Source organism: Arachis ipaensis, chromosome B7, assembly GCF_059453495.1.
Source record: "Arachis ipaensis isolate K30076 ecotype BB chromosome B7, ASM5945349v1, whole genome shotgun sequence".
NCBI lineage: Eukaryota > Viridiplantae > Streptophyta > Magnoliopsida > Fabales > Fabaceae > Arachis > Arachis ipaensis.
The window spans coordinates 137,021,456-137,049,200 of record NC_142442.1 but is presented as its reverse complement, the minus strand read 5'-3'; the positions used below and the strand labels follow the sequence as shown (position 1 = coordinate 137,049,200).

The window sequence follows — 27,745 nt, the reverse complement described above, 5'->3', positions numbered from 1 at the left end:
TAAAAGTATAACACATATTTTATTTAAAATTTAACATGATTAGAATTACTCTTATAACACATACTTGTTTTATGTTTTATTTCAAATAACATGATTAGAATTACTCTTAACACCATATTTAGCCATCTAATCCGCAGTTCTATTTGTTTTTCGGGACACTCACTCAACGTGAACAAGCCAAGAATGAGATAAAAGCTCCTGAATCTTATGAACCAAATCTGTTACTTCAAAATCAGATGAATATCCACTTGTAAACTCATGTATGATAGGCAGAATGTCAAAATAATTAGTTTCACATATAATAACTTAACATTTACTTAAATTATAACGTGTTATGATATAAGATAATTAAAAATATTACATTTATTTTATTTTAATTAATTAAAATTAATACAAAATATCCCGTAGTAATGTTACTAAACTTACAACATTTTTTCACTTTAAAAAAATTGTTATTTGTAATACCAAAAAAAAATGTTTGTACACACTACTGCTTCTTCACTTCAAGGTCATAATGCAATAGCATCTATCATGTGTCAGTTACCTGCATAAAAAGATTAAAAAGTTTAAGCAAAAAGTCAAGTCGTAAAACATATGAATGCCAACCATAGAAGTGGAGAACCATGGAATGACCTTATAGTAAAGAAAAAAAAATCCCAACAACACAGAAGGATAAAAGTGAAACAATTAATTCATTATGAATGGAAACTAATCTAACAAGTATCTCCATGAGCTAGATAATCCATTTCTTCGGTACAGAAATTATCAACTACACGACTACACACTAATAGCTGTTTTTTTTATATATATATATTTAATTCATTCTTAAGATAAATTTCAGTTTATTATTCAGATATAGGTTTATAGGCATACCTGTACAGCTAGATGTTACTCTTCACAGAGAAGACATTTTATTGTATGTTGTCTTCTCCTTCAACATTGTTATGGTCATCAATTTTATCAGAAACTTTATCTGTTTGAATAGTACAACCAAATAACTGAAATGAAGAAGCTCCAGATTTGGTTGAGTTGCTGTTAGGGGTCTCATCAATGGGAGTCGAACTAAACTTGCTTTGTGGTGATAAGTTTTTAGGCTTATGAGTGTCAATGTTAAGTTTTGGCAACATAACATTTAACTTTGGTACAATATTATTCTCAAAGGAACTATCAATAGACAGAGAAGGATCAATCGAAAAGAGGGGATGAGTAACTGCAGAAAATAGAGGATGCCTGGCTCCCTGCATGCTAGGGGAAAAAAGAGTATCATAATTACTCAACAATGTTTGATTCAGCAGTCCCATTGTTGAATCAGGAATAGAAAATCTTGAAATGGAAGAGGAGGATTCTCCCATTTCATTAGTGAATACTCCAGAACCATCTGTAGTTCTGAACCTCTTTGTTGGGGGAAACATTTGAGGAAGTAAAAATGTCTCAGAAAGAAGTTCCACCTGCCATGGACTGACAGAATTTACATTCTTCAAGATCTCGGATTCATCCCATGTAATCTGCAGAGAAAAAGGAAAAAAAAAAAGCCAAACATCAGCTTCAATAAAAAATATTATGACCAAATTTTTATTTAACCAAATCAATCAGTAAAAATCCATCTATTATTTTTTAACGAACCATAACAATACACAAATGAATTGCTGAGACATAACGACAGACCAACAAATTGTTTCTTTCTTTCCATTTTTTTTTATTATTATTATTAGATAATTACTACGTTAACATCGGGAAAACAAGAACACACCACAAGAAACCAAGAGATTCTTTCTTTAAATTTTTCTTTATTTGTTTCTTTCACTCCATTCTTTTTCTTTTTCCTTTCTCGCCATTTCTTAGTCAAAGTCCATATCACTATACATAAACACACAAATCAAAATTCACAAAACGGGCAAATTTTATACCTGAAGCATGCGCCAAGGAGAACCACTCCATGGTTGATCTTTACCGGGAACAGTAACACCAGAAACAGTTCCCTGAAACCAATCCATCCGTGACGAATCATAGTTCTCTCTGCCCATTTTCACTCTCATCCCAACACTCCAGGGAATACCATTAATCATCGCGTCCACGTCCTCCGCCTTCACCACAAACTCCCCCCAACCTACGCTTGGATAGTAAACAACTTCGAACGGCTTGTTTTGCGCCGCCAGCTCCATTGCCTCCGCCACAGATGTCGAAGACACTCTCCCCTTCCCGTTTCTTGCAAATCCCTCCGTCATCACCTCTTCTTCTTCTTCTTTCTCTTCTTTTTCTTCTTTGCCTTCGTCCATCCCGACGATAGCTTCACACCAATCCAATCCTCCATCTGAGATATCATCGTCCAGCGACATATTGCGGCGGAGCCCCACGAACATCCTCCCATGGGAGTCCTTCATGAAAACCACAGTATCTCCGGAGATAATCTTCTTGCTGTTAACGAACTTGCTCCAGCCAGATGTGAAGAGGTGCCGTCTCGGAGTCCCGCGGTGGATGTGGCGAAACTCCCATACGGCGCCGTGGAGGTCGGTTATTCTAAGGTTCTGCACCGGCGGGTCCTCTTCAAAGTTCAACGGCGGGAAGACCAAGTCCGCACAGGATCTCGGCACCGAAAACCCTCCACCATTATTCGCATCGGACCGCGTGAGAATCTTGGCGTAAGACGCAACCTCTTCATCGTCGCCATTGCCGTTGCCGCTGTTGCCTTCGGCGGCGACGGCAGGTGGAAGAAAATCTTGAGCGGATCCATCGGTAACAGGAAGAAGAAGAATCTTGAGGAAGACCTCGTCGGTGTTAGGGTCCGCGAAGTAGTTGACGGCGGCGACACGGCAAGGGATGACCGGCCTGGAGTAAACCCGAGGTGAAAGGTTTCGCGGTTGCGAAGCAGCTTGATCGATGTGTCCCTGTGGAAAGTAGTAAACCCTAGAGTTCACTACTGGTGCCTGCGCAGAGATTCCAGCACATGCGCGCCAGAATTTGGCGGGAATTGGTGTTGGCCTCGGCGGCAATGATGAGGACGGAGCACTACGGCGAGGCATGGCTGATGAGGACGGAGCACTACGGCAATGAGAGAGTGATTAGTATGTGTGGTTTTTTTTTATGACCGAAAAGAAAACAAATGTGGGGATTTTAAATCAAACTATGCAGTCTTTTATATAGCTACCCTTAGTCAATTGAATCAAACAAGTGATTAGTGGTGTAAGATTAGTTAGAAAACCCTCACAAAATCAAATTAAATTGAATTTTGAAATTTAAGTTTTTTGTTCTATCTTATCTTTGAATGGGAATATCTATGGTCATCACTGTTAACTGATCATTAATTAGTTCTATACTTCTATCATTTGTATATATAATTGTATTGTATGTGTGTTTTTACGTTTTAAGTTAGTAATAAAAACGCTTTTATTTGTATCCCTAATGACATGGCTTAGTTCGTTTGGAAAGATAAGTTTTCATGAAGTTCAATTTTTAAAGCAAGTTGATGATATATTGATATTAATTAATTGCATTCATTTCAACCTTAATACTACTATTTTACTACCTTCTTGACTTCCCATAACAATTACTCATTCTAACATTAGACCATCTCAAGTAGGAATTCATTTCAGTTCCTATTTATGGTCTATCTGTCATAAAAAGTAATTTCACATCAGTTTTTGCGTCACAAACAGTAAATAGGAACTCAAAACATCTCTCTCTTCTTCGTTAGGAGGAACTAACTTTAGTCTCTATTGTGGTCCCACTTAATTAATTAATTAAAATACTTGAAATTAATGTAATTAATTTTTTTCAATAATATAATTTAAATTTATAAATTTAAAAATAATTCACTATTAAAAGATATTAATATTAAATAAATTCATATATAATAATAATATACAATATATAATTCGGGGTTACACTAATTTATAAAATTACTTAATACAAAAAAAAACATAATTAAGCTTTACAGTTGACGACAAGCATTGTGAAATTACCATATGTGTTCAATCAAGTCCTCTTTCAATTGTCTAATTTTACAACGGCTAATTTAATATAATAATATAAATATAAATAATATTTAATATTAATTATGATATAAATAATTAATATAAATTATTAATTAAAAAATTTTAATTATTTAATCTAATTAATTATTATAATTATTAATAAATTAATTATAATTTAATTACTTAATTAATTATTATTTAAATAATTATTATAAATTATTAATTAAATAAAAATATAATTATTTAATTTAATTAATTATTATAATTATTATTAAATTAAATATTATTTAATTATTTAATATAATTATTTATTTAATTATAATTTCATTTAATTATTTATTTAAAACATAATGGCAAGTTACTATTGGTTCTCCTTGAGTCCCTCTAAGTACGGACTCATCTACCTTGAACTCCGTGAAGGAACTTGTTTCTCTGCTTCTCCAACGGTAAATTTCTCAAAGTGTCAGGAAAAAGTTGAATGAGGATCACCCATGATAGATGCTCTTAGTATTTTTATTTTCAATATATACGTAGGAATTGAAAATTAAAATAAATTTAATTAGATAAATAATGATTGTTTAGGGTAGCATGGTTGTTAAAGAAACAAAGGATAGTAATACTATAACAACCATCTTTAACTTTAGGTTACAGAAATCTTTCTACTAAATCATATTTCATATTTTAATAACAAATTACAACTAAAGATAAGATAAGGTCCATCCAAAAAAAAAAAAATACAAAGTAATATTTTAAATTTTAACATGTTATCCTTTTTTATTTATAAATTTGTTGTATTTATCGAAAATCTGGGTAAAGAAAATTATCTGTTTTAATTTATGTTCTAACTTCTTTTGTTTTTATTTTTTTTTAATATTTTTGTACTAATATATCATGGGATTAACAGTGCAAAGTTCAAATTAATCCAAGACATGAAAAATTAACTGAGTCAAAATTCAAATTTCTTTTAGTAACCAATTACAGCTAATGGTAAGACAGGATGACAATTTAAATTTTAACATGTTATCTTCTTCTATGTATAAATATTGTTCTTTGACCGATTTGGTTCTGAATTTAAAATATTGTATTGCTTAATAAAAAGGCTTACAGGAGAAACCCAAGGTGGCCCAACAGAGACAATGGTTTTTCTGATAGCCCAATGTGAAGTAGCTTTAAAGATACAAAGGAAAAAAAAACTGATAATTCTTTTCTCATCTTTACTATAATACGTAATTATCTTAATAAAAATATGTTAATTTGAAAGAAAATTAACGATTAATAAGAAAATGAATTATTCTGAACAGATCAGTATTTTAGTAGTAAGATTGAAGGAACTTGACAACTTGTAACTCAAGCATTGCAAACAGATCACTAATTAGTTAATATTGTTAACAGATCAAATCAAGGAAAAAAACAAGAGGCCAAATATAAGAGTTAACTTGCTGTAAATGACTAAATGACCCGCTATACAAGTTGACTGTACTATTGTTACCTCATCACAAAAGCACATAGTATGACCAAAATTAATTAATTAATATTATCTGTTGTTTATTGTATATCATCTATTTTATCTAGTATTTATTATCTATTATATATAATTAAAAAGTTTAATTAATATGTATACTAAAAATATACGTCAAAATTATTATAATAGAAGTTTTTAAACATTTTATTTTAGCAAATATATTAAAAACTTAAATTATGTTTTTTTCTAATAATAATTTTAACATTTTTTTTTGGGTGACTTAATAATAATTTTAACATTTGTTCTTATAATACATGTTAGCAAAATTTATAATTAAAAGATATTTTTCATATTTAATTATGAAGCTGAAGTGGCACATTCTTAACTATATTTTTTTATTTATTTAATCTAATTCATTAATATCAATTAATTACGATGATATATTCAGACTCATAACTCCCTTTGGAGACAGTAAAAGCTTTTTTTTTTAAATTATAAAAAATTACAATTACAATATGTGTATTTGGCATCGTTTAAAAAAAAAATTTATTTTTTTCAAAAGTTAATTTACAACTTTTTAAAGAAATAAAAATATATGATTTTTCCTTTTTGATAAGTCATTTATTACTTCTTTAAAAATAATTGACTTCAAAATAAAAAAAATTGCTTTCATTTTTGGCTCTGTAAAAATATTGTTTGTTTCTGCTGAAAATACTGACTCCTGAATTGAAAGTATTGACCTCCACCACCATTTAAAATAATGTTCCATCTAAACCACCTAATGCATATATTCCTGGATGAAATCTCAATTTTAATTTTATTTTTTTACATGTAATTTTATTTTTATATAGCTTGTTATTATTTTTACAGTTAGTTATAACAAGTTCTGACCCCCTAAAAAAGGAGGAGGCTAATCGGAGTAAAAATAAAAAATAAAAAACAGCAACAAAATATACATTGACACACATTTTATATTTATTTTTTATTTTTATCTATCATATCATACACAATAAAACAGCAAACACTAACTACACAATAATTTTTTTAGTATTATTATCAAGATTATTGTGAATTAAAATTTTATTACTATTCACCACATACGAAAAAATCATTATGGATGAAAGTGAAGTAGAAGAACCAATTTCTAATGATATTACGTGACAAAAAAAAATCGTTATAGGTGAAATTCTAATGCTTGATGTTTAAAATGTATTTCAAATGAAAATTATGTAATATCCACGATACTTGTTTTATGTTTAAAAGTATATCACATATTTTATTTAAAATTTAATAACTTAACATTTACTTAAATTATAACGTGTTACGATGAGATAATTAAAAATATAAATTTTATTTTATTTTAATTAACTAAAATTAATAAAAAAAAAGCGCCATAGTAATGTTACTAGGCCATGTTACTAAAGTTACAACATTTTTTCACTTTAAAAAATTTTGTTTCTAATACCAAAAAAAAAATTTTGTATACAGCTGCTTCACTTCAAGGTCATCATGCAGCATCTATCACGTGGTTACCTGTATAAAAGGATTAAAAAGTTTAAGCAAAAAGTTGAGTCGTAAAACATATGAATGCCAATCATAGAAATGCAGAACCATGGAATGACCTTATAGCAAAGAGCAAAAAAAAAAAGAGCCCAACAACACAGAAGGATAAAAGTGAAACAATTAATTCATTATTAATGGAAACTAATCTAACAAGCATTACAAGCATCCCCATGATCTAGATAATCCATTTCTTCGGTACAGAAATTATCTGTTAGAAACAAGAGACTGAGAGAATGATGTGAAAAGTGTATTATTGAGTTGTGTGTCAGGTACAATATACAAGGGGTATTTATAGGTGCTAAATAAATCAAAGTAATAAAGACATAGAATCCTACAATTAATGTACAGATATGCTATATAAATATAGACGATGCTAATTGATCTAAATTGATTCTAATGATTCTAATTGATTCTCTAACATCCCCCCTCAAACTCAAGTGGGAGCTAAGGATACCAGCTTGAGTTTGGATAACAAAATCCGAAAGCGAGTCGGGTGATGAGCTTTCGTGAAGATATCAGCAGTCTGATCCAGTGTCCCAACAGCAACGAGACGAACAGCATCAATAAGAATTCGTTGCCGAACAAAATGACAATCAATCTCAATGTGTTTGGTGCGTTCATGAAACACATCATTATGGGCAATCTGAATAGCACTGCGGTTATCACAAAAGACATCAGTAGGGGACGACTGAGGAGCACCCAGATCTTCGAGAAGCCAACGAACCGAGATAACCTCAGCAGTGGTGTCAGCAAGGGCACGGTACTCAGCTTCTGTGCTTGAGCGAGCAGTGAACGTTTGCTTCTTAGCACGCCAAGAGATGAGAGCGTCGCCAAGAAACAAACAATAACCAGTAGTAGAACGACGATCAGTGGGATCACCAGCCCAATCAGCATCAGAGTATGCCTGAAGGGTCAAAGAGGAATGGGCAGAAAAATAAAGGCCATGAAAAAGAGTGCCTTTGACATACCGAAGAATGCGAAGAACTGCCGCATAGTGAGTAGTACGGGGAGCAGACAAGAACTGGCTGAGGACATGAACTGGATAGGCAATGTCTGGTCGGGTGACAGTCAAGTAGACGAGACCGCCAACTAATTGACGATAAAGTGTCGGATTATCCAAAACAGTGCCATCCATAGGGGTAAATCGAACATTAGGCTCAAGAGGAGTAGACTCGGTGCGACTATCTGTAATCCCAGCGCGGGCAAGGAGATCTGAAGCATACTTAGCCTGAGAGAGATAAATGCCATCATCTGTGGAGATGACCTCGAGACCAAGAAAATAGCTGAGAGAACCAAGATCCTTCATCTCAAAGGTACGCTGAAGTGAGGTCTTGAGATCAGAGATACCATCAACATCATCTCCAGTAATAATCATGTCATCAACATACAAAAGTAGAAGAACAACTCCACGGTCGCTTTTACGAATGAAAAGCGCATTCTCATGAGGACTAGAAATAAAGCCAAGACTGCATATGGTAGTGCTGAACTTGTCAAACCATTCACGAGGAGCTTGCTTAAGTCCATAAAGTGCCTTGCGAAGGAGACAAACCTTACTGGAAGGACAAGGATATCCTGGAGGTGGTTTCATATAGACTCTCTGTTTCAAATCCCCATTAAGAAATGCATTCTTCACATCCATCTGACGGAGAGACCATCTTTTAACCGCAGCAATGGCAAGGAGAGCTCTAACAGACGTAAGGCGAGCAACAGGAGCAAAAGTCTCTTCATAATCAATACCATACTCTTGCGTACAACCTTGAGCAACCAATCGTGCCTTATAACGGTCAATAGAGCCATCAGAGCGAGTCTTGATCTTGTATACCCATCTACTGCCCACAACTTCCTGATCAGAAGGAGGATCAACCAAATCCCAAGTGTGTGCTTTTTCAAGTGCCTGTATTTCTTCCTGCATTGCTTGTTGCCAATTTGGATTTGTGGAGGCTTCTCTGAATGACTTAGGTTCATGTTGATGAAGAATAGTAGAAAAGCAATGATAATCAAGAAGATGAGGAGGGGGATTCCTTACTCTAGAAGAACGAGTGGGAGGAGGAGGCATGACGCTAGGAGTGGGATCGCCGTCCGGACTGGAATCATCGGGAGATGGAGAAGGTGGAGGATCAGGAGCCTCGAGTGGTGGACTTGGGGTAGACCCTGTAGTATCATCACTAGGAAAGAGATCAACATTTGGGTTAGTAAAAAACGGTGATGGAGTAGAAGGAATGGACTCAAAGGAGGAGAAACTAGAGAACATGTGATGTTCCCAGAAGACAACATGACGAGATATACGAATACGGCGAGAGATAGGATCCCAACAACGATAACCCTTATGTTCAGAAGCATACCCAAGAAAACAACACATGCGAGCCCGAGGTTCAAGCTTATTATGTTCATGAGGCTGAAGAAGGACAAAACAGACACAACCAAAAACACGGAGAGAACTGTAATCGGGAGAAGTACGATAAAGACGCTCAAAGGGAGTAGTGTTACCAAGAACAGAAGAAGGGAGTCTATTGATAGCATGAACAGCAGTGAGGACAGCTTCACCCCAAGCACGCTCAGGACAGGAAGAGGAAATAAGCATCGCACGGACAGAGTCAAGAATATGACGGTGTTTACGCTCAGCTCTGCCATTTTGTTGAGAGGTACCAGGACAAGAAAACTCGGACAAAGTACCCTGTTCAGCGAGAAAATTTAAAAGTTTGGAGTCACGATATTCCATAGCATTATCACGTCTGAAAATTTTAATGACCTTTGAAAACTGAGTTCGAACCATAGGTCGTCGCGGGTCGGGTTGCCCAACCAGCTTACCTTGTGACACGTGGACGCTCCAGGGACGTCCGATCTGCACGAAGATCCAACGGCTGCTGAAGCCTCCGGATGAGAAAGAATGGTGGTCGGCAGCAATGTTCTGACGGCGCGTGGAGGCGCGTGTGGTGGTCGTTGGCGGCGATCTTGGCGGCGTTGGAAAGCTGACGGAGAGAAGAACACGATGATACCGGAGGTGACGAACCAAAGCGTCGGAAACAGCTCGAAAATCGCGAGCAAAGAGGCACGGGTGAAAGATCAACCTGGTCGTGACGACGTCTTTAGGCGGCGCGTGGAGGCGCGTCCGGCGGCGGATGGCGACGGTTTTGGTTGCGTTGGAATCACGGCGAGGAGACGAACAAGAAGGGTATGGGGGTGACGAACCAAAGCGTCAAAAAAAGTACGAAAAAGGAGGCCAAAGAACACTGCCGACAAGAAAAAAACAAAGGGGCTATGAACTAATATTCATTGAAAAAAAAAAGGACCTAAGCTCTTGATACCATGTTAGAAACAAGAGACTGAGAGAATGATGTGAAAAGTGTATTATTGAGTTGTGTGTCAGGTACAATATACAAGGGGTATTTATAGGTGCTAAATAAATCAAAGTAATAAAGACATAGAATCCTACAATTAATGTACAGATATGCTATATAAATATAGACGATGCTAATTGATCTAAATTGATTCTAATGATTCTAATTGATTCTCTAACATCCCCCCTCAAACTCAAGTGGGAGCTAAGGATACCAGCTTGAGTTTGGATAACAAAATCCGAAAGCGAGTCGGGTGATGAGCTTTCGTGAAGATATCAGCAGTCTGATCCAGTGTCCCAACAGCAACGAGACGAACAGCATCAATAAGAATTCGTTGCCGAACAAAATGACAATCAATCTCAATGTGTTTGGTGCGTTCATGAAACACATCATTATGGGCAATCTGAATAGCACTGCGGTTATCACAAAAGACATCAGTAGGGGACGACTGAGGAGCACCCAGATCTTCGAGAAGCCAACGAACCGAGATAACCTCAGCAGTGGTGTCAGCAAGGGCACGGTACTCAGCTTCTGTGCTTGAGCGAGCAGTGAACGTTTGCTTCTTAGCACGCCAAGAGATGAGAGCGTCGCCAAGAAACAAACAATAACCAGTAGTAGAACGACGATCAGTGGGATCACCAGCCCAATCAGCATCAGAGTATGCCTGAAGGGTCAAAGAGGAATGGGCAGAAAAATAAAGGCCATGAAAAAGAGTGCCTTTGACATACCGAAGAATGCGAAGAACTGCCGCATAGTGAGTAGTACGGGGAGCAGACAAGAACTGGCTGAGGACATGAACTGGATAGGCAATGTCTGGTCGGGTGACAGTCAAGTAGACGAGACCGCCAACTAATTGACGATAAAGTGTCGGATTATCCAAAACAGTGCCATCCATAGGGGTAAATCGAACATTAGGCTCAAGAGGAGTAGACTCGGTGCGACTATCTGTAATCCCAGCGCGGGCAAGGAGATCTGAAGCATACTTAGCCTGAGAGAGATAAATGCCATCATCTGTGGAGATGACCTCGAGACCAAGAAAATAGCTGAGAGAACCAAGATCCTTCATCTCAAAGGTACGCTGAAGTGAGGTCTTGAGATCAGAGATACCATCAACATCATCTCCAGTAATAATCATGTCATCAACATACAAAAGTAGAAGAACAACTCCACGGTCGCTTTTACGAATGAAAAGCGCATTCTCATGAGGACTAGAAATAAAGCCAAGACTGCATATGGTAGTGCTGAACTTGTCAAACCATTCACGAGGAGCTTGCTTAAGTCCATAAAGTGCCTTGCGAAGGAGACAAACCTTACTGGAAGGACAAGGATATCCTGGAGGTGGTTTCATATAGACTCTCTGTTTCAAATCCCCATTAAGAAAATGCATTCTTCACATCCATCTGACGGAGAGACCATCTTTTAACCGCAGCAATGGCAAGGAGAGCTCTAACAGACGTAAGGCGAGCAACAGGAGCAAAAGTCTCTTCATAATCAATACCATACTCTTGCGTACAACCTTGAGCAACCAATCGTGCCTTATAACGGTCAATAGAGCCATCAGAGCGAGTCTTGATCTTGTATACCCATCTACTGCCCACAACTTCCTGATCAGAAGGAGGATCAACCAAATCCCAAGTGTGTGCTTTTTCAAGTGCCTGTATTTCTTCCTGCATTGCTTGTTGCCAATTTGGATTTGTGGAGGCTTCTCTGAATGACTTAGGTTCATGTTGATGAAGAATAGTAGAAAAGCAATGATAATCAAGAAGATGAGGAGGGGGATTCCTTACTCTAGAAGAACGAGTGGGAGGAGGAGGCATGACGCTAGGAGTGGGATCGCCGTCCGGACTGGAATCATCGGGAGATGGAGAAGGTGGAGGATCAGGAGCCTCGAGTGGTGGACTTGGGGTAGACCCTGTAGTATCATCACTAGGAAAGAGATCAACATTTGGGTTAGTAAAAAACGGTGATGGAGTAGAAGGAATGGACTCAAAGGAGGAGAAACTAGAGAACATGTGATGTTCCCAGAAGACAACATGACGAGATATACGAATACGGCGAGAGATAGGATCCCAACAACGATAACCCTTATGTTCAGAAGCATACCCAAGAAAACAACACATGCGAGCCCGAGGTTCAAGCTTATTATGTTCATGAGGCTGAAGAAGGACAAAACAGACACAACCAAAAACACGGAGAGAACTGTAATCGGGAGAAGTACGATAAAGACGCTCAAAGGGAGTAGTGTTACCAAGAACAGAAGAAGGGAGTCTATTGATAGCATGAACAGCAGTGAGGACAGCTTCACCCCAAGCACGCTCAGGACAGGAAGAGGAAATAAGCATCGCACGGACAGAGTCAAGAATATGACGGTGTTTACGCTCAGCTCTGCCATTTTGTTGAGAGGTACCAGGACAAGAAAACTCGGACAAAGTACCCTGTTCAGCGAGAAAATTTAAAAGTTTGGAGTCACGATATTCCATAGCATTATCACGTCTGAAAATTTTAATGACCTTTGAAAACTGAGTTCGAACCATAGTGGCAAAGTTAATATAAATCTGAGGCAACTCACAACGATTAGTCATCAAATAGACCCAAGTAAAAAGATGACGCAAAGGAGACATATGATTGAAACAACCAGAATCAAAATACCATTTAGAATTACCTGGAGGGGTGGAAAGAGTAGCGGGGGTATTACCAGAGAAAGAGAGAAGTTGCCGAAGAAGGGTTTCAATATCTGATGGAGAGACAGAAGGTGTGTTGAGAGATGTGGAAGAGGTGGACTCAGTAGCAGCAGCAGCAGAGGCAGGCACATGCGAAGAGTGGTTGGGACGAGGTTGATACTTGTTCTGATCTGAGCGTGGTGGTCGAGTAGGACAGGTAGCAATCAAGTGACCCGAGAGCTTACAATAATGGCAGAACAGTTTCGGGCAATTGGAGCCAATGTGGCCTTTTTGTTTGCACTTACGACATTCAATAGAAGGACAGTCGGAGAAGGAATGCCCAGGCCGATTACAATTGCGACAGATTTTTCCCTTTCTGTCGGTGGCAGCAAAGACAGTTTCACTTTTAGAACGAAGCAATCCCAAGCGCGTTTCTTCAGACTTAAGACGAGGAAGAGCATCTTCAAGACTAGGCAAGGGATTCTGATGAAGAAGAGAAGCCCTGACCGGCTCATAGTCATCAGTAAGTGCCATCAGAAATTGGATGAGACGTGTCCGGTTCCGATAATCCTCATATGCCTTAGCATCAGTGGGATCTTTAAGAACAGGCTCACAGGAGGTCAACTGATCCCAAATAATCTCCATTTGAGCAAGAAAATCAAAAACTGCTTGGCCACGTTCTTGCTTAAGGCTATGAAGTTCCTTAAGCAGTTGGTACTGATGAGAGAGATCAGAGATAGTGTAACGTTTCGCCAAATGATCCCATACCTCTTTAGCAGTTTCAAAACGCCCAAATTGTAAGTGAATGCCAGGAGTAGAAGTGTTGCGGAACCAAGTGATAATCTGATGATTTTTACTATCCCAATCTTCCAATTTCTCTGCATAGTCCTTCTCCTTCTCAGCATCCTCCTTGGATTTGGAGGTACCATCTTTGGATACAGTTGGCTTAACAGGACAAGCAATATCACCAGTTACATATCGCCATAATTTTCTCCCTTTAAGAAATCCTCGCATGGCTTCAACCCAATGTGCATAGTTGGAGCCATTAAGAATAACAGGGATAGGCTGAAAGACATCCGGTTTTTCCATAGTAATAGAAGAAATAGCAAAGGAAGAAGAAAACTGCAAATTCGGGGCAGAAAACGAGAAAACAGAGCGCGGAATCGGAAAGAGCTCACCAAAAAACCTTAGGGATGGTCCACTTGGCAGCCACGTCAGCGATGCGTCAGCGCCACGTCAGCAATGCGTCAGCGCCACGTCAGCGGGTGATGACACGTGTCAGCACGGGAGAGGCGGATGGAGACACGCTGGCGCACAGGTGGCACGCGGGTCTCAGGGCGGGTCGGGTCGGGTCGTCGCGGGTCGGGTTGCCCAACCAGCTTACCTTGTGACACGTGGACGCTCCAGGGACGTCCGATCTGCACGAAGATCCAACGGCTGCTGAAGCCTCCGGATGAGAAAGAATGGTGGTCGGCAGCAATGTTCTGACGGCGCGTGGAGGCGCGTGTGGTGGTCGTTGGCGGCGATCTTGGCGGCGTTGGAAAGCTGACGGAGAGAAGAACACGATGATACCGGAGGTGACGAACCAAAGCGTCGGAAACAGCTCGAAAATCGCGAGCAAAGAGGCACGGGTGAAAGATCAACCTGGTCGTGACGACGTCTTTAGGCGGCGCGTGGAGGCGCGTCCGGCGGCGGATGGCGACGGTTTTGGTTGCGTTGGAATCACGGCGAGGAGACGAACAAGAAGGGTATGGGGGTGACGAACCAAAGCGTCAAAAAAAGTACGAAAAAGGAGGCCAAAGAACACTGCCGACAAGAAAAAAACAAAGGGGCTATGAACTAATATTCATTGAAAAAAAAAAGGACCTAAGCTCTTGATACCATGTTAGAAACAAGAGACTGAGAGAATGATGTGAAAAGTGTATTATTGAGTTGTGTGTCAGGTACAATATACAAGGGGTATTTATAGGTGCTAAATAAATCAAAGTAATAAAGACATAGAATCCTACAATTAATGTACAGATATGCTATATAAATATAGACGATGCTAATTGATCTAAATTGATTCTAATGATTCTAATTGATTCTCTAACATTATCAACTATACACTAATAGCTGTTTTTTTATATATATTTAATTCATTCTTAAGATAAATTTCAGTTTATTATTTAGATATAAGCTTATAGACATACCGGTACAATTAGATGTTACTCTTCATTGAGGAGACATTATTTTATTGTATGTTGTCTTCTCCTTCAACATTGTTATAGTCAGCAATTTTATCAGAAGCTTGATCTGTTTGAATAGTACAACCAAATAACTGAAATGAAGTAGCTCCAGATTTAGTTGAGTTGCTATTAGGGATCTCATCAACGGGAGTCAAATTTGACTTGCTATGTGGTGATAAGTTTTTAGGCTTATGAGTGTCAATATTAAGTTTTGGCAACATAACATTTAACTTTGGTACAATATTATTCTCAAAGGAACTATCAATAGATAGAGAAGGATCAATCGGAAAGAGGGGATAAGTAGCTGCAGAAAATAGAGGATGCCTGGCTCCCTGCATGCTAGCAGAAAAAAGAGTATCATAATTGCTCAACAATGTTTGATTCAGCAGTCCCATTGTTGAATCAGGAATAAAAAATCTTGTAATTGAAGATGAAGATTCTCCCATTTCATTAGTGAATACTCCAGAACCATCTGAAGTTCTGAACCTCTTTGTTGGGAAAAATACTTGAGGAAGTAAAAGTGTCTCAGAAAGAAGTTCCACCTGCCATGGACTGACCGGATTTATATTCTTCAAAATTTCGGATTCATCCCATGTAATCTATAGAAAAAAAGGAAAAAAAAAAAAAGAAGCCAACATCAGCTTCAATAAAAAATATTATAAAAAGATATTATCACCAAATCTTTATTTAACCAAAACAATCAGTAAAAATTCATCTATTATTTTTTAACGAACCATGACAATACACAAACAAAAAAAACTCTAGCTTTGCTTTTTTTTTTTCACAAAATATTACTTATATTTATTTTTTCGCAGGGTAACATGGTTTTTTTAAATTTCAATTGATTAAAATTATTACACAATCGATTGAATTTCACAAAACAACAAAAATACGATAATACAATTGATTAAAATTTACACGTAATTAAAGTTTTTGATGTATTTAATGGATTAGTATGATACTATATATATATTAGTTTAAAAAACTCATATTTTTAGGTAAAGTAATGTCATTTCTATTTTTTATTTCAACAACTATGTCATATAAATATGATGTCTTGTCAATTATATTTTATTTTATATAATTAATTTATTTATAAAAAATATTTTGTTTGCATTCTATTTATATGTTTACATATATTAATGTTATTTCCATTTTTTTAAGGTAGCGTTTGTTTTGAAGTATTGATACAGAGATTGGAAGACTGAGATTCAATATCATATTTGTTAGTTCAGAGATTGGTACTAAAATTTCTGTGTCTGTTCTAAAATTTCAATATTTCAATATCTCCAAAAAGTAAGGATACATGGGACTCAAATTTTTAGAGATGGAGACTGAAACTTTAATAACATTTTATACATAAAATATCCTCATTTCAATTAATTAATTCCAATTTATCCTTCGTGCAAATTAAATTAGAGTTTTATTCTTGTTTTAATTTCTGTCTCCCACTTTGCACCAAAGAGAATATTGAGATTTATTTCAATCTCTGTCTCTTAGTCTCTATCTCTCACTCTCTCCACCAAACGCTACCTAAATGTTCATGACATAAATTGATATTTTTTAATCTTTAATAAAAAAAATTAATTTTCTACTATTTTTTAGAGTAATGTATTTTGCATTGATTAACCATTGGAATAGAATTCTCTACAAAATTAGAATTCTATTCTAATTAGAATTCTCTACAAAATTAGAATTCTATTCTTATTTTGGTATAAAAAATAAAATAGTACTAATTTCAATTCTAACGAGATTTCAATTCTCATGTTAAAGTTATATACAAATCAGACTAAAATAGATCTAATTTCTAATTTCATTTGATTTGTTCTTCTTCGTATATTAAATATTAAAAATTAAAAATTATATTTTAAATAATATCTATATATACTTTTAATACATGACCAAGACGGTCATAACTACTAAAATAAGGAATTGCAAAATAAAAAAATTCTATTCACTAACCTCGATTTTGGAATCAAAACAATCCATTATTTCCTAAAAGACATAAGATGAAAAAGACTCTTTTATGAACTAATTGATTGGATTTATGTGGATTACGATTACTACAACGATAAAGATCGCCTAACAATAAATAAAAATTGGATATTGAGGAGATGGATAAACGATGAAGAAAAATTAGATATTAAGGAGATGGATAAATGATGAACAAATTGATAATGAGGGAGATTGATAAACGATTACAATTGTAAAATTGGATAATTAAAAAATAAATCGACGATAGATTATTCACCAATTATTAATATTAGTATTGAAAAAGATAAGATTATGATATCTAAAAAATTGAGATAGAATTTTAAAGATAAGATTAGGGATGGAAGTGAGTCAAGTCAGCTCATGAGCCAACTCGAGCTCGACTCGTTAATAGCTCGATAAGCTAAACTCGTGAGCTAGTGAGCCAAGTTTGAGCATGAAATTGAGCTCATAAATTAAATGAGTTGAGTTTGAGCTTAGATAAGCTCAGCTTATTAGTTCGTGAGTTGGCTCGATTATATATATATATATATATATATATATATATATATATATATATATATATATATATATATATATATATATATATATATATATATATATATATATAATCTTAATTATTTAAAATTTTATATTTATTTTTTACATATAATTTTGATGTAGGACATAAATAAAAAAATTATAATTTATTATTAATAGATAAATAATATATAAAATTAATCTTTTTAAATTTTTTTAAAATATATAAGTTATAATTTATTCATATAGAATGTAGATTATGTTCCTATTATTTGAGCCAGCTTGTGAGCTTTCGGTGAGCCGAGCTTGAATTTAAGAAATAGGCTCGATTGTTAATGAGTCGAGCCATGAGTCAAACTCCATTTTTGTGAGTCGAGCTTGAGTTTGGTCTAACTCGACTCAGCTCGACTCACTTCCAGCCCTAAATAAAATAAATGAATAATAAGATAATAATTTATCAAAAAGTGGTTATAACGGTTTAACATACATTGCAGTTCTCAACTCAATCGAGTGTGTTACCACATTAATCGATTGAATAAGAAATTATGCTTAATCACGTACAAAATTCAATCGATTGTGTTACAAAGCTAATTGACTAAATTTTGAGAAAACTCATTCCACAGCACAATTTAATCGATTGTGTTATCATGCCAATTGATTGAATAAGAAAATATTCTTATTGTTTTACGAAATTCAATTGATTGGGTAACATTACCAATCGATTAAATAAGAAAAAACTTATATTCTGTAGTGCAATTTAGTTGATTGTGTAACAATTTTAATCAATTGAATTTTGAGAAAATCCATATTAATTGATTGTGTTACATCTTCGATCAATTGAATTTTGAAGAAACTTGCGATATTCAATCGATTGTGTTGTACGTCCAATCGATTGAATTATCAAGAAACACGATTTTCTTGGTGTTTACAGATGTAACGGACCAAAACGAAAAAAAACTCGTGATTCGCATTGCCAAAATATTTATGAAGATTTGTTGTTTTTTGTTTCTAATTAATGATTAATAAACATAATAGCTGAATAATAAAATAATAATTTATAAAATAGAGGATAAATTTAATAATTAAATAATATATAAAAGATTAAATTGTAATTAAAATTAAATAATTAAGGACTATTTAATAATTATGAAAAAATTAAAAAAATATATATTTTATTATTAAACCATTTAATAGTCCAAACATTTTAAAATTATCGAATCCTATTTCTACTCAGTCAAATTATATATTTTAGTAATAGATAAGAGAAGGTGATATTTTAAATTTTGACATATTATCTTCTTCTATTTTGTGGTCTAACTTTTTGTTTTTATCCTTTTGTAACAATTTTGTACTAATTTATCATGAGATTAAAGGTGTAAGTTCAAATTATTTTAATACATAGAAAAATTAACTGAGTTCAATACTTATATCTTTTTTTTATATTTTGTTATTTTATTCTTTTATTTCACTTTTTAGAATTATTCATATACGCTAATTTTTTAATTGCAAAAACATATTGATAGTTTGCCCTGTCCTGGTTAGTCAGAGATATAGATTTGTCTTCATTAGTCATCTCTTGTTTTTAACTTTACTGAAGTTAGTTTTCAGAGTAAATGTCTTTTTCGATCTCTAACCATTTGTTCGATGGACTTTTTACTCTTTAAAAAATTTAAACTCCTAAATCAGTTTTTATCTACTTTAATATATGTAAGTTTCGATAGGGACTAAAACGTACGTATATCAAACTAGATAGAGACCGATTTAGATGTTTAAATTTTTTAGGAGTGAGAAGTCCATCGAACAAATGATTAGGAACCCGATTTCAAAAATTTATTCAGTGAATCTGAAGAACTACTTCAAAGATTTAGTCTTATTTAATTCAAATTTGAGAAGAATTTATCAAATAAGTACAAATTAATTTTTTATCGGTGATAATTTTAAATTTAATTTTAATTTTATCGATAAAGTTATTAAAAAAGTTAGAATTTGTCAGAAAATTTTTAATTTTAAATTTAATTTTAATTTTACGATAAAATTATTAAAAAATGGTTAGAATAATTTTAATTTTATCGGTAAAATTATTAAAAAAAAGTTAGAATCTGTAAGTAAATTTTTTAATTTAATTTTAATTTTACGATAAAATTATTTAAAATAGTTAGAAATTGAAAATAAAATTCTGTTAAAAAAATCTCTTTATAATCTATTATTTTTTAAGAGTAACTTATAGTATATCACCAAAATATGTACATATATAATTTTTTAACACTGAAATTTCAATCACGACAAAGTTGTTTTTGCTAGAATTTTTATTTTATACTGTTCTCTTTAAGTAATTTCTCCGGTGACATATAAAAAATAGAGTAAAGGATATTTTTGTCTTTGACTTTTTTCTGTAGACATTTTCGTCTCTAATCATTGAAAAATACTTTTAAGTCTCTGACGTCTTTGAAAACTGGACGGATCAGTCCCTTCGTCCAAATACATCCGTTAGACCAACGAAAAAAGCTAACGTGGCTCCCGTAATACGAGCCACGTCAGCTTTTTCCGTTGGGTCTAATTGAGGTATTTGGACCGAGGGACTGATCCGTCCAGGTTTTAAGGACGTTAGAAACTTAAAAGTATTTTTCAAATGTCAGAGACAAAAATGTCCACAAAAAAAAAAGGTCAAGGACTAAAATGTTTTTTATTCTAAAAAATATACAAAGATATATATTGTAAATATTTTTTATATTTTTTTAAAACTCCACAAAAGTTTCTAATCATTGTTCTAACATTTTTTTTCGGAAATGGAGATGAAAATCGCGGAGAAAATTTTAGATTGAGGATGAAAGCCTTTTTGTCCGTATTTTTTGTCCGTGTTTTTTTCCGAAAATTATTATAGGTATATTAATTAATTTAGTGCTTCAAATAAAACTATTGCTGTGATAACAATTCTAATGTTTGATGTTTAAAATGTATTTCAAATGAAAATTATGTAATATCTACAATACTTGTATTATGTTTAAAAGTATTACACATATTTTAGTAAAAATTTAATAACTTTAACATTTACTAAATTATAACGTGTTATGATATAAGATAATTAAAAATATTAAATTTATTTTATTTTAATTAACTAAAATTAATAAAAAACTGCCCCGTAATAATGTTACTTACGACATTTTTTCACTTAAAAAATTCAGGTGCAGTCGACTTTACGTGAAATTGATAGTTGAGAGTTATATGAAAATTTAGTCAAATCAGTTAAATTATCTATCAGCTCTCAGTTATCAACTTCACTTAAAGTTGACTGCACCTGAGTTTTCAGCAAAACTTTTGTTTGTAACACCAAAAAAAATGTTTGTACACTGCTGCTTCACTTCAAGGTCATCATGCAACAGCATCTATCATGTGCCAGTTACCTCTATAAAAATATTAAAAAGTTTAAGCAAAAAGTCAAGTCGGAAAACATATGAATGCCAATCATAGAAGTGGAGAACCATGGAATGATCTTATAGCCAATTGCAACAAAAAAAAAAAAAAAGGTGAATTCTACTCGATCCCCTCTAAAATAACATGTAAGTTATCCTTCATGATGTGTCACATTTTAATTGGTCATCACTTAACTATAGTTGGGTTATTTTGTAATTTATTATTTGAGATGAGTAATTGTATAATTTCTTAAAATATTAAAATTCTACCCCATTAATTGAAGCACGTTCTCACGCAATCTCTTTCTACAGTGCATCATTTCTTAACGGGTCGTTGAATTTCCATGGCTCGTAACTTCCCTGTTCTTCCCAGTATAGCCAACGCGGACTTCATTGCTATCTCTTGTCCTCTCACTCAATCCCCCCCTCTTTTTTTTTTTTTTTTTTTTTTTTTTGCCATGAATCACTCTTTACCAACATTAACATCATTAATGGTTAGTTCGGTTATTAAATTTTTTTATTAAAAAAATATATATTTATTTAATTACAAGATGGAATATATATTCATATTTAAAATATAATATAATAAAATAAATCTATTTAAAATACTTAAAGTATAATTAAAATCATGAATATATAAATATAATAATAAAATTTGTACTCTAAACAAGTAAACATATTTTTTATCATACATAAATTATTTAAAAAATAAATATATTATTAAAATTAATAATACAAATTTAAAATAATAAAATCCAAATTTTTACTGTATTTGTTATAATATTTTTATTCTTTTAATTTACAATTTATTAGTACTTTATTATTTAATTAATGATTAAACAAATTATTTTTATAAAAAATTATGTTTTGTATTATCTTGTAGAAGAGACCAATATATTAGTTTAAAAAATAAAGTAAAAATAAAATTTTAAATAAAAAATATTTAATATTAAAATTTTTAAATATAAAAATAATTTGTATAAATATTTAAAAAATAAATATAAAATATATGCATAAAATAAATAAAACAGATAAAATGAAAGTATTCATGAGAAATAAATAATTATTTTTGTCTCCTTTATTTATTTTAAACATGTATTTTATATTTATATCCTGAATATATATATAATTTGCTTTTGTATTTAAAAATTTTAATATTAACTATTTTTTATTTAAAATATCATTTTTACATTAATTTTTAAATTGGTATATTGGTCTCTTCTTTAAGATTATACAAAAAATATTTCTCATGAAAATAATTTGTTTAATTATTAATTAAATAATAAAATATTAATAAATTAAAAATTAAAAGAATAAAAATACTATAAAAATTACTTGTAAGAAAGTTGAATTTTATCATTTTAAATTTGTGTTATTAATTTTAACAATTTATATTTTTTTAAATAATTTATGTATGATAAAAGATATTTTGGTGACTGTATGATAAGATATGTTTACTTGTTTAGAGTACAAATTTTATTATTATATTTGTATATTCTTGATTTTAATTATACTTTTAAGTACTCTTAATAGATTTATTTTATTATATTATATTATATTTTACATATGAATATATATTCCATATATTATTTTTAATGAAAAAAATTTAATAACCAAACTAACCATTAATTATATTGGTAAGGAATGATCCATGGTAAAAAAAAAAAAAGAGATTGAGTGAGAGGACATGAGATAGCAATGAAGTCGGTGCTGACTATACTGGAAGTCGGTGCTGACTATACTGGGAAGAACGAAGAAGTTACAAGCCATGGAAATTCAACGACTCGTTAAGGAATGATGCACTGTAGAAAGAGATTGCATGAGAACGTGCTTCAATTAATGGGGTAGAATTTTAATATTTTAAGAAATTATACAATTACCCATCTCAAATAATAAATTACAAAATAACCCAACTATAGTTAAGTAATGACCAATTAAAATGTGACACATCATGAAGGGTAACTTACATGTTATTTTAGAGAGGGTTAGGTAGAATTCACCAAAAAAAAATCCCAACAACACAGAAGGATAAAAGTGAAACAATTAATTCATTATGAATGGAAACTAATCTAACAAGCATTACAAGCATCCCCTCTATTTTTCTTCTTAATTACGATTTTGCTCTTGAACTTGGACTCTTTTTATATTTCTAATGTACAGATTTTATTTATAAGATAAATTTTATGATATTTTTTATTGTAATGTCTAAATTATCTAACTTATTTTTAAAAATAAAAAATAAAATATTTAAATTAAAAATAAAATATTTAAAATTTATTAAATATTATATATTTATTTTTTTAATAAGTTAGATATAATATATAATAGACACCATAACATTCATTTATAATTAACATGGTATGCGTTGGAAAGAGAAGTTTCAGCTGCTTATATTAATGTGAACAAAATTAATGGTATATTTCATTTACTTGCATATAAATAATTGAAACTTATTACTCATTCAGTTGAACGACATGCTTTGTCATCCCGTGATTATGTTGTATTTTTATTTTCATTATATTAATTAAAAATTTAATGTTTTTTTTTTTAAATTATACAATTATACAAAAAATTTAGATTCTATAAATTTTGAATTTTTATTTTAAAAAGTAAAGTATGATCTCTTATTTTTAAATATTTTTTTTATATTTTTTTAGTTTTACTTATAAAATAAATAATAAGATATCACATTTTATTCTCTAAGATAAAATTTAAAATTTAGGATCCAAATCCTTATCCAAGTAGTTGAATATCAAAATAATAATACCCCTAGTTTTTAGCAAGGAATGTTATGATCGTTGAAGAAAGAAGAAAGGATAGAATGGATAATGTTATGTTGACTGACAAAAATATCTTCAAACAAAAAGTGTATATATTTAAATTCGTCCTTTGATTGAGTTGCAATGATATTCATTCATCCACAAGCTGACCACCCGCATTATTTGAAGGCAATTCAAGTTGAAGAGAAGAGATAACAATTAAATTTAATTAATTGTTATCCTATCTTATATTTTCTTTTAATAATGTAAGAGATTCAAATTTTTTAGGAAAATAAAAAGAGAAGAGAACGTAATTACTTTAGCAAGTGATTCTTTATTATCCAAGTAATTATTATTTGAGACTAAACTAAACACTAGTTTTACAATATATATACCACATAATTTACTTTTTGAAGTTAATATGACCAAAAGCAATAGAAGTTTATAACTACTGCTCATAAAACATTAATATTTAAACTTAAAAACAAAAATGTGAATTGCTGCTTGCCTTTTAATTCAATAGTCAAATTAAAAGTATTCAATAAATTCAATATCTAAGTTTATGTTGTTTGTATTCATTTATACTAATTTTTTGTATATTAGTACAAGTTCATTTATATAATTTTTAGAAATACAAATATATTCTATTTAGTAAACAAGACAAATAAATATAAAATTTTACACAATATTATTTTGTTAAAAAAAAGGACAATGAAAAAAATAGAATCATCATTTTTATATTTTTTCTGTGTCATTTTTTATCTTTAATTTTTTATTTCAAAATATTTACTAAAAGAATATAATTAAAGTGTATGCATTTAATATTTTATCCTTTTAAGAACTACTAGTTTGAGTAGGAGATAAGAATCATGTTTAAAACGAATATGTAAGTGAACCATGTCCTTTAGAATATTAAATGTTTAAATAATATTGCTTCCAATAGAAAATACTCTCTACTAAAAAACTGTTTATTAGAGACAAATTTATAGAAAAATTTGATCTTAATTACATTCGAATTTTTGTTTATTAACGGATTTTGTCTATCGAAAAAAATCTCATAAAAAAAAATTTACCAACAATTTTTTTGTCAGTAATTTATCTACAGATTTTTCTTTGTTACAAATTTTTTTTCAGTAATCATCACTTGCTAAACACGTCACATTTTTTAACAGATGTTTTGTCGGTAACTAGCGTTAAATTTTTCTACAAATTTTTGTCTGTAACTAGAATCAAATTTTTGACAGATTTTTTGTCTGTAATTAGAGACTGAAAAAGCATTCACAACTCGGAATATAGAAAAAAATTTTATTTGTAAATCTATCAGTAAGATAAAACAAAATTTTTAAAAATTTTTTTTTTTGCAAAATAAACTGAATTTTATACAAAATAAATACAAATTTAATCAAGACAAATTTTCATCTAACTTGTATTCAAATATTTATAATATTTTAAAAAATAAACAAATTTATCATATTATCAAACTAAAAGAAAAAAAATTATAAACAAACAAGTCAATTCAAAACATAAATATAATGTATTGATATATCAACTATAATCCATAAGTTGCATAAGATTTTCACTATCCAACTCTGAGATAACTTTATTAGAAAATTTAGATGCTTAACATGCTTTTCACATTCAATTAATAAGGCCAAGTTGTTCTGCTTCAAATCTTCTATAGAACTTGGCAAGATAAACATCTCGATCTGAGCATTTAACAGCTTGTCAAGTTCTTCAAATTCTATCTTCCCCAATCGCTTCTCTTCTTGTGGTACATGAACAAGTTTCTTTTCCTATAATTAATCCTCGTATATCATAAAAACTTGTGACATTAAAAGGCCAAATTAATAATTATCTATGATAGTTAGTTTTGCTATGTACTTGAAGACCCTTGCAGCAACTAATATGAATGGTGAGGACCTTACTGAAAGCATGCAAAACCCATTAATCGTTATGCAAAGGCTAGATGAGAAAATGGAGAGCTCTTCAATTCAAGGTGAGAAAAAATTATTGATATTTGATTCAGAAACTCTTAGCTGTACCTTTGTATCTGCTTGCTTCCTGACTAAATATGCAAACCTTGCTTACTTTTGTAATTGACTTGCGATGGAAAAGAATTTGACTGGTAACTGTGTATAATCCTCAGCTTAAAATAGTCTGTATCTATAAAATATCAAAGATCCTCTGTCATGATGTTATGTTATCATAGAAAAAATAAATGGTATGCTAACTAGTTTATCTGAATCCTTATGCTTTCAAAATGCTGTAAAGAAATTGGCATCATTTTCAAAATGTCTTTTCAACTTTGAGATGTCCAGAAATTTCTCCAATAGAAACCAAACATTCTTAGAACCTTTATATGAATCTGACATTTTAAAATAACTAAATAAAACTATGGTAGTTGTAACTTAAATTTTTCAAACATGATATACACTCAAAATTTTTAGAAAGTGAATTAAATATATTTTATAAACCATACTAGTGTTTATCAAACATTACAGCTAGGTAATAAATTTTCAGTGTAACAAATTTATTTCTTTAAGTGATATTATTTTATTTAGTACATATCTCTCTTCTAAAAATCTCATTCTAATTAGTCAAAGAGTAATTTCAATATATGTACTTAGTATATTGCAGTTCATGAACTGGTAATTATAGTTCCTTCAAGTGCGAGCAGCAGATGTGGGAGCTCGTGCAAGCGAGGGCGGCGGAGGGAGCTCGTGCTAGCGAACGGCGACAAAGCAAAAGTGACGAAGAGAGAGAGTCTAACAGAGGAGAAGACCAAGCTTAAAGGAAGGATTGAAGAAGATGAAGTTCAGCATCAGATACGTTGTGTGTTTTGTGCTAATGGGATTTGTATTTATGAAAACAATGTTTAAGTGATTTCTGATATTTACGGCTTTTATTATATATTTTAATCTTTTAAATTCAAAATTTACTATAATGGTTTAGAGATTTAGTTCAAGGCTTCATATTGGTCTTGGATTTTTGTTGGTGTTGAGGCAACGAATGGAATAGAACTAACTCTGATTTGTCATGTTAGACACAAGGTTAAATAATGTTTGTTCGTTTTGCCACTTAAATAAAACAAAAACGATGTCATTTTGAAGAATAAAGAGAGATAAAATAATTTGTACATCATATAAACTCTTTTTCATCTTTTTGTTTTGTTTTATTTAAGCGTCAAAATGAAATGACATTGTTTAGCTATGTATTTAGGGTGGTAAGTCAGAGTTAGTTCAGTACTTTTATTTGCTGATTTAGTGTTAAAAAAGATCTAAAGACTAATATGGTACCCACGTTTGAATCTCATAGACTAATATAATAAATTTTAAATTTAAAGGACTAAAATAATAATGATTATAAATAAAAAAAAAACTATGTCTAAAGTACGAAGTTTAAATAAAGACAAAATTATTTTTGCTAGATTTTTTTTAAGCATTCTCTTCAAGTAATTTCTTCGGTGATATAAAAAAAATATACAAAGATATATATTGTAAATATTTTTTTACTTTTTTAATACTTCACAAAAATTTCTAATTATTGTCCTAACATATTTTTTTTTTGGAAATGGAGATGAAAATCGCGGACAAAATTTTAGATTGAGGATGAAAACTTTTTCGCCCATAATTTTTTTTCGAAAATTATTATAGGTATATTATTTAATTTAGTGCTTCAAATAGAACTATTGCTGCAATAACAATTCTAATGCTTGATGTTTAAAATGTATTTCAAATAAAAATGATGTAATATCCACAATACTTGTTTTATGTTTAAAAGTATAACACATATTTTATTTAAAATTTAATAACTTAACATTTTTTTTTGTCTAAACATGGAAAT

At 31.8% G+C, this 27,745-nt stretch overlaps 1 protein-coding gene and 1 pseudogene across 1 annotated transcript; both read right to left on the bottom strand.

The window, feature by feature from the left end:
- Positions 1 to 911: 911 nt before the first annotated feature.
- On the bottom strand, positions 912 to 3,020 carry LOC107607846 (auxin response factor 17 pseudogene; annotated as a pseudogene).
- A 12,207-nt stretch (positions 3,021 to 15,227) lies between these two features.
- On the bottom strand, positions 15,228 to 17,211 carry LOC148554301 (auxin response factor 17-like). Its single transcript, XM_088495085.1, has 2 exons — positions 17,185 to 17,211; positions 15,228 to 15,821 (listed from the first exon to the last, which is right to left on the bottom strand). Exons 1-2 carry the CDS (start codon positions 17,209 to 17,211, stop codon positions 15,228 to 15,230), a joined length of 621 nt encoding a protein of 206 aa, XP_088351211.1.
- Positions 17,212 to 27,745: the final 10,534 nt, after the last annotated feature.

Excerpts from the sequence above, each read along its gene's own strand:
- LOC148554301 (XM_088495085.1), bottom strand. The coding sequence starts at position 17,211 with ATGGATTGTTTTGATTCCAAAATCGAG. Across the intron at positions 15,822-17,184 it reads GTTTTGATTCCAAAATCGAG|ATTACATGGGATGAATCCGA; the intron begins GTTAGTGAATAG and ends TTTTTTCTATAG.